At 41.0% G+C, this 9225-nt stretch overlaps 1 protein-coding gene across 1 annotated transcript in view; it reads left to right on the top strand.

The window, feature by feature from the left end:
* adamts6 (ADAM metallopeptidase with thrombospondin type 1 motif, 6) overlaps positions 1-7589 on the top strand; it is a 73669-nt gene extending 66080 nt beyond the window's left edge. The window contains 3 exon segments of the mRNA XM_024136758.2: positions 3228-3384; positions 7448-7507; positions 7510-7589. Coding sequence (XP_023992526.1) covers positions 3228-3384; positions 7448-7507; positions 7510-7589 — 297 coding nt within the window.
* The last annotated feature ends 1636 nt before the right edge of the window (positions 7590-9225 follow it).

Below are 9225 nucleotides of genomic sequence, written 5' to 3'. Positions count from 1 at the left end.
CACTATGTTAATTGGACTTACATATTCTATGCTGATGTAATTGACTACATATTTAGCTGATGTAATTGACTACATATTCTTATCTGATGTAATTGACTACATATTCTTAGTGATGTAGTTGACTTCATTTCTCGCTGATGTAATTGACTACATTATTCCTAGCTGATGTAATTGACTACTATATCTAGCTGATGTAATTGACTCATATTCTCGGCTGATGTAATTGACTACATATTCCTAGCTGATGTAATTGACTACATATCTAGCTGATGTTTGACTACATATTCTTAGCTGATGTAATTGACTACATATTCTAGCTGATGTAATTACTATATATCTAGCTGATGTAATTGACTATATTATTAAGCTGATGTAATTGACTACATATTCTATCTGATGTAATTGACTACTATTCCTAGCTGATGTAATTGACTACATATTCTTAGCTGATGTAATTGACTAACATATTTTTAGCTGATGTAATTGACTACATATTCTTATCTGATGTAATTGACAACTATTCTAGCTATGTAATTGACTACTATTTCTTAGCTGATGTAGTTGACTTCATTTTCTCGCTGATGTAATTGACTACATATTATTTAGTCTGATGTAATTGACTACATATTCTTACTGATGTAATTGACTATATATTCTAGCTGATGTATTGATACATATTCTAGCTGATGTAATTGACTACATATTCCTAGCTGATGTAATTGACTACTATTTCTAGCGGATGTATTGACTACATATTCCTAGCTGATGTAATTGACTACATATTCTTATCTCTGATGTAATTGACTAACATATTCTGTATCTGAATGTAATTGACTACATATTCCTAGCTGATGTAATTGACTACATATTCTTAGCTGATGTAATTACTTCATATTTCTGCGCTGATGTAATTGACTACATATTCTAGCTGATGTAATTGACTACTATTCCTAGCTGATGTAATTGACTACATATTCCTAGCTGATGTAATTGACTACATATTCTAGCTGATGTAAATGACTACATATTCCTAGCTGATTGTAATTGACTACATATTCCTAGCTGATGTAATTGACTACAATATTCCTAGCTGATGTTAATTGACTACATATTCTTAGCTGATGTAATTGACTACAATATTCCTAGCTGATGTAATTGACTACATATTCCTAGCTGATGTAAATTGACTACATATTTCCTAGCTGATGTAATTGACTACATATTCTAGCTGATGTAATTGACTACATATTCTTAGCTGATGTAATTGACTACATATTCTAGCTCTCTCTCTCTCTCTCTCTCCTCTCTCTCTCTTTCTCTCTTCTCTCTTCTCTCTTCTCTCTCTTCTCTCTTCTCTCTTCTCTCTCTCTCTCTCTCTCTCTCTTCTCTCTCTCTCTCTCTCTCTCTCTCTCTCTCTCTCTCTCATAGGATAAGCTACAGTAGTGATTAGTCAGAACTGTTGAGTGTCTGCTGAGAAGTAAAACAGGGGGCGGAGAGAATCTGCAAACTCAGGCTAAGCTTGGCTTGGCCATACAGGACGTCATCAGAATGACACAGCCAGGAGTAAAGTGCTGTTTGACTGTCTCAGTGACTCAGTTACTCTAAGTTCTAACACATGTAGTGGGTAGAAGTTTAACAGTGTGGCTGTGTTGAGGGGTATAACTCTGTCTGTGTCTTTTGAATGCAGTATGTGATTAATAATGTTTATGTGGTTCAGTGTTTGGTGCAGGTGGTTAATATGTTTGTGGTTCAGTTGTGTGCAGGGTGGTTAATAGTGTTTATCTGGTTCATGTGTTTGATGCAGGGTGGTTAATATGTTTTCTGTTCAGTGTTTGTGCAGGTGGTTAATAATGTTATGTGTTCAGTGTTTGGTGCAGGTGGTTAATAGTGTTTATGTGGTTCAGTGTTTGTGCAGGGGTGGTTAATATGTTTATGTGGTCAGTGTTTGATGCAGGGTGGTAATAGTGTTATATGTGGTTCAGTGTTTGATGCAGGGTGGTTAATAGTGTTTATGTGGTTCGTGTTTTGGTGCAGGGTGGTTAATAGTGTTTATGTGGTTCAGTGTTTGGTGCAGGGTGGTTAATAATGTTTATGTGGTTCAGTGTTTGGTGCAGGGTGGTTAGTAATGTTTATGTGTTCAGTTGTTTGATGCAGGGTGGTTAATAATGTTTTGTGGTTCAGTGTTTGATGCAGGGTGGTTAATAATGTTTAGTTGGTGCAGTGTTTGGTGAAGGGTGGTTTAATAATGTTTATGTGGTTCAGTGTTTGATGCAGGGTGATTAAAATGTTTTGTGGTGCAGTGTTGGTGCAGGGTGGTTAATAGTGTTGATCTGGTTCAGTGTTTGGTGCAGGGTGGTTAATAATGTTTATCTTGGTTCAGTGTTTGGTGCAGGGTGGTTAATAATGTTTATGTGGTTCAGTGTTTGATGCAGGGTGGTTAATATGTTTATTGGTTCAGTGTTTGGTGCAGGGTGGTAATAGTGTTTATCTGGTTTAGTGTTTGGTGCAGGTGGTTAATAGTGTTTTATCTGGTTCAGTGTTTGATGGCAGGGGGTTAATAATGTTTATGTGGTTCAGTGTTTGGTGCAGGGTGGTTAATAATGTTTATGTGGTTCAGTGTTTGGTGCAGGGTGGTTAATAATGTTTATGTTGGTTCAGTGTTTGGTGCAGGGTGGTTAATAGTGTTAATCTGGTTCAGTGTTTGATGCAGGGTGGTTAATAGTGTTTATGTGGTTCAGTGTTTGGTGCAGGGTGGTTAATAATGTTTATGTGGTTCAGTGTTTGGTGCAGGGTGGTTAATAGTGTTTATCTGGTTCAGTGTTTTGATGCAGGGTGGTTAATAGTGTTTATGTGGTTCAGTGTTGGTTGCAGGGTGGTTAATAGTGTTTATGTGGTTCAGTGTTTGGTGCAGGGTGGTTAATAATGTTTTCTGGTTCAGTGTTTGGTGCAGGGTGGTTAATGATGTTTATGTGGTTCAGTGTTTGGTGCAGGGTGGTTAATAATGTTATGTGGTTCAGTTGTTTGATGCAGGGTGGTTAATAAGTTTTTCTAGGTTTCAGTGTTTGGTGCAGGGTGGTTAATAATGTTTATGTGGTTTCAGTGTTTGGTGCAGGGTGGTTAATAGTGTTTATGTGGTTCAGTGTTTGGTGCAGGGTGGTTAATAATGTTTATCTGGTTCAGTGTTTGGTGCAGGGTTTTTAATAGTGTGTGTGTGTGTTTCACCACAGTGTTCAGCACAGTGTGGGCTGGGCCAGCAGATGCGGACAGTGCAGTGTCTCTCCTACACAGGCCAGCCCTCCAGTGACTGTCCCGAGGCCCTCAGACCTCCCAACATGCAGCAGTGTGAGAGCAAGTGTGGCTCCACGCCCATCGCTAACGGAGATGGTGAGTACAGAAACGTGTGCAAGCATACACGCACGCACACACAAACACACCACACATGCATACACACAAACACACACAGAACCCTCACACAACGATCCAGCCATCCCTATACCAGAGTTCCATCCCAGCTCCAGTCAGCCGTTGGGATGACACAGCTCTTACAGAACACATTCATCTTCCCAGTGAGGTTGAGCTGTCTGCTGGTCAGAGCAGCCTGCACCCTCCATCCTCTCCATGCTATGACAGATGTGTGTTAGGATGCATAGAGACAGGCCCAGCACACACGTCAATGGAGCTGAATGGAACCGGTAGGGAGAGCAGGGCGTGTGGAGACGCTAACAGCTAATGGGAAGAGCTTCAGGCTAATTGTCCCGTACAAGACAGACGGAGAGACAGACAGCAGCGTGGGGGTTGCTTATGATTATGAAGGTCTTTCTTAAAAAATAAGTTTTACTAGACCAACCTGAATTGATAAATAAAATGTATGCACAAAACCGATAACAGTAAGAGCTTAGAAAACACAAATTATAGTCCTCAGAATAGAGGGCCAAAGGGATTGACAGAAAAGTGCGCACCCCTCATTTGAAGTGAGATAATTCCAGACGTTCCTTTGGTATGGTGTGTTCTCCTTACATAAACGTATAGCACACAGAGGGGGGGGATAAAGAGTGTAAAGAGAGAGACAGCGACAGAGACAGAGAGAGAGAGAGAGAGAGAGAGAGATACAAAAAATGTCCAGTTGCCAGGACAACAAATACAAATTCTTTCTAGACACTGTTGCCCGAGAGCACACCAAGAATTATACCTACCTCGGCCAAAACATCAACACCACAGGGAACGATCTGAGAGACAAGGCAAGAACAGCCTTCTATGACATCAAAAGGAACATAAACTTGACAACCCAATTAGGATCTGGCAAAAAAATACTTGAATCAGTTATAAAACCCATTGCCCTTTATAGTTGTGAGGTCCCCGGTCCACTCACTAACCAATCATTTACAAAATGGGACAAACACCCAATTGAAACTGCATGCAGCATTCTGCAAAAATGTACTTTGTGTACAACGCGAAACCCCAAACAATGCATGCAGAGCAGAATTAGTTATCAACATCCAGAAAAGAGCTGTAACATTCTACAAGCACCTAAAAGGAAGCGATGCCCACACGTTCCACCAGTATCTGGGGCTCTGTTCACCAACATAAACAGACCCCACAGAGCCCCAGGACAGCAACACAACCAAATTATGAGAAAGCAAAAAGAGAACTATTTGGCACACAGGATAGAATCAACCAAAAAACTGAGCAACTTGAAATGCTACCTGGCCCCTAACAGAGAGTACACGGTGGTAGAATACCTGACCACTGTGACTGACCCAACATTTTACAAATCCTTGACTATATACAGACTCCCTGAGCATAGCCTTACTATTGAGAAAGGTTGCCATAGGCAGACCTGGCTCTCAAGAGAAGACAGGCTATGTGCCCACTGCCCACAAAATGAGGTGGAAACTGAGCTGCACTTCCTAACCTCCTGGCAAATGTCTGACCACATTAGAGACACATATTTCCCTCAGATTACACAGACCCACAAAGAAATTGAAAACAAATCCAACACTGATAAACTGCCATATCTTTTAGGCGAAATACCACAATGTGCAGTCACAGCAGCAAGATGTGTGGCCCGTTACCATGAGAAAAGAGCAACCAGTGGAACACAGACAACATTGTAAATACCACCAATACTTATCTGTTTAATGTACACTACATTCAAAAGTTTGGGGTCACTTAGAAATGTCCTTGTTTTTGAAAGTTAAGAATGTTTAGTCATTAAAATAACATCAATAACAACAGAAACACAGTGTAGACATTGTTAATGTTGTGAATGACTATTGTGGCTGGAAAGCGCTGATTTCCCAGAGGCCAACATCCCGGATTCACCTCTTCACTGTTGACGTTGAGACTGGTGTTTTGCGGGTACTATTTAATGAAGCTGCCAGTTGAGGACTTGTGAGGTGTCTGTTTCTCAAACTAGACACTCTAATATACTTGTTCTCTTGCTCAGTTGTGCACCGGGGCCCCCACTCCTCTTTCTATTCTGGTTAGACAGTTTGAGCTTTTCTGTGAGGGAGTAGTACACAGCGTCGTACGAGATCTTCAGTTTCTTGGCAATTTCTCACATGGAATGCCTTCATTTCTCAGAACAATAATAGACTAGAGAGTTTCAGAAAGATTGTCTTTGTTCTTAGCCATTTTGAGCCTGTAATCGAACCCACAAATGCTGATGCTCCAGATACTCAACTAGTCTAAAGAAGGCCAGTTCTATTGCTTCTTTAATCAGGACAACATTTTCAGCTGTGCTAAAATAATTGCAAAAGGGTTTTCTAATGATCAATTAGCCTTTTAAAATGAGAAACTTGGATTAGCTAACACAACGTGCATTGAACACAGGAGTGATGGTTGCTGATAATGGGCTTCTGTACACCTATGTAGATATTCCATAAAAAAATCTGCCGTTTCAGCTACAATAGTCATTTACACACATTAACAATGTCTACACTGTATTTCTGATCAATTTGATGTTATTGAATGGGACTAAAACATTTGCTTTCTTTCAAAAACAAGGACATTTCTAAGTGACCCCAAACCTTTTGAATGGTTAGTGTACATATATTCCCCACTATTCCTACTACTACCTTTGGTATTACTGAACCTGTACATAGATGATAATATAAGACCGACGGCTATTATGCTTTTGAAACCTTTGTGAGTGTAATGTTTACATTTTAAGTAGTTTTCTTTTGACGTTGATGTATGTTGGTTGATTGTTTATTTTTCACTTGCTTTGACAATGTAAACATTTGTTTCCATGCCAATAAAACTTTGAATTGAATTGAGAGAGAGAGCCAGGCGAACATTACAGCACGCCATCATCAGCTTCGACGTACCATTACATTAATCAGAATGGAACATACAATTACCTTAATCAGACGGACATACCATTCTTAATCAGACGTGAACATACCATTACATTAATCAGATGGAACATACATTACTTATCAGACGGAACATACCATATAATTAATCAGACGGAACATACCATTCATTAATCAGATGGAACACACAATTACCTTAATCAGACGGAACATACCATTACATTAATCAGACGGAACATACAATTACCTTATCAGATGGAATACCATTACATATAATCAGCGGAACATACCATTACATTAATCAGACAGAACATACCATTACATTAATCAGACGGAACATACTACATTAATCGATGGAACATCCATTACATTAATCGATGGAACATTCCATTACATTAATCAGACGGAGCATCCATTACATTAATCAGAATGGAACATACCATTACAATTAATCAGACGGAAAAATACCATTACACAGAGCATGGGGGGAAATGATTATGGGCCGTTGTTGTCTGAGACACAGGAAATTGGAATAGTCACACAGTTTACTCAACCTCTGTTGTCAGACCATGCCGAGGCGCTGCTTATATTAAAACTAACAGCTAGGAACTGACTAAATAGGCGTTCAGACAACTATCTGTGGACTGGTGCCAGGTGCTCCGGGCGGAGGTTGACATGTACTGGTCTAGAAGGCGTTTAAGACATTTTACACACAGCAATATTACAACATGGACACGCGCATCAACACACACACACACTCACGCATACACACACACACACACACAAACACACCACACACTCACGCATACAACACACACACACAAACACACACACACATCACGCAATACACACACACAACGCACACATCGACAACACACCACACACACACACAACGCACACACCACAAACAAAAACACACACCACACACAACACACACACACCACAACACACACACACACACACACACACACACACACACACACACACACACACACACACACACACAACACAACACACCAACCACACACACACACACACACAACACAAGCCCAGAGTGGTTAATAGACATTGTCATTCCACTTCTTCTTCTTTCCTTTATTTCCTGTGTAACGTTTGTATTTTTCTCTCAGAATGCAAAGACGTAAACAAAGTGGCAATTCGCCCACTGGTGCTGAAGTTCAAGTTCTGTGGCGTGCGTACTTCAGACAGATGTGCTGCAAGACGTGCAATAACGCTGACCACACAGAGAGAGAAGGAAGAGATAACGAGTAGGAACAGAGGGAGCTGGAGGAGAAAGAGCACACAGGCAACGGGCAGAGTGAAAACAACTCAAGACCAGTGGAAGAGGAGGAGGAGAGGAGAGAAGAAATAAACCAGGATTCACCTTATACTCCTCCCCCCGCCCCATCCCCGTGGGAAACCTAACACATGCTCAGCAGACACGCTGACACAGACCTTTGTTACTGTCACTTCTGTGAAGTGGGAACCTTAGAGGATTTGTTGTTACTGATGTTATTTTTATATAATAATAATATTATTTTTTTCTATTATTTTATATGTCATCTGTTTTTGTTATTGTTTTTGTTGTTGTTTTTGAATCCAAAGTGCTGGACAACATCACATAGAGCAGAAGCACCGCAGGTGAAGAGGGATGGAAGGAGTAGCCAATGGAGGGAGGGAGGGGGAGAGGAGTAGCCACTGGAGGGGAGGAGGGATGGAAGGAGTAGCCACCGCAGGAAGAGGGATGGAAGGAGTAGCCACTGGAGGGGAGGAGAGGGGGAGAGGAGGGGAGTGTAGCTGAAGAGTGATGGCTGGGTGTTATGGTACTATGGAAAGACAACAGACAGACAGACAGACAGACAGACAGACAGAAGACCAGACAGACAGACAGACAGACAGACAGACAGACAGACAGACAGACAGACAGACAGACAGACAGACAGACAGACAGACAGACAGACAGACAGACAGACAGACAGACAGTGTGAATATTCCATAAATTATACCTTAACACATCACAAAACACACCAGTAGTGTCATTCAAGCAATTGTATTAAATCTGTCTGTGGTTATGCCACATATTGTCAGTGGAGGCCTGGAGGCCTGTGGGATGGCAGAGCGCATGTTTCTAGAATGTTCTGTGCAGGAACTGGGAAAAAGGTGCTACATTAGGGGTTATTTCTACTTCATGTTATCAGAGGAGGTCGTTCTTCTGTTCTGTTTATTGTCTTGTTTCTAAAAGAGGGTGCCTTCGTTTTCAACAACACTCACTTTGTGCCACAACCTTTAAAAAGGACACCCACGGTTGATGCAAATTGTGGATTTGTGAATAATCACAAATATTGCAAACTGCACCGTTTGGCATTGAAGCACTGTATTGACTTTGAAGAACCTTAGTTTATTATTGTTGTTGTTATTATCATGTAGTTCGGATACTCCACCTCTTGTGAACATTGGAGATAGTAACAATTAGTGAACTAAACTGTTATCGAACACAGAGGATCTCTGTATCAGCCCTTTCACAGGATATTGTGTAGTGTTGAGATTTCATCAGCATGGGAAGAACTCACAGCCTCTCCAGCACTGTGACTGGAGTTAAGTGAAGGGACAGTACTGAACACACACACACACACTCCCAGCAGTCCCTCCAGCAGACCATGGTGTGTTGCCAGACCACACAGATCCAATCTGCCACAGACAGACTACCTCCAGACAGTGTCACCCTTCTCCTCGTCCTTCCTTCCTCCTTCCCTCCCTCTCCTCTCTGCTCCCCTCTTCCACTCTACTCTCCAAAGAGAACAAACAGTAAATAACTTAATATTATGCAACTCAATGGTGCTTAATAAAAAAATACTAATATTCAGGTGGAGTGCTGTTTGTTTCTTCTCCCTGGCTCTTCTCCCTGGCT

This window comes from Salvelinus sp. IW2-2015, unplaced genomic scaffold (genome assembly GCF_002910315.2).
Source record: "Salvelinus sp. IW2-2015 unplaced genomic scaffold, ASM291031v2 Un_scaffold1009, whole genome shotgun sequence".
Taxonomy (NCBI): domain Eukaryota; kingdom Metazoa; phylum Chordata; class Actinopteri; order Salmoniformes; family Salmonidae; genus Salvelinus; species Salvelinus sp. IW2-2015.
The sequence above is the reverse complement of the archived record's forward strand: the minus strand, read 5'-3'. Positions and strand labels throughout refer to the sequence as shown.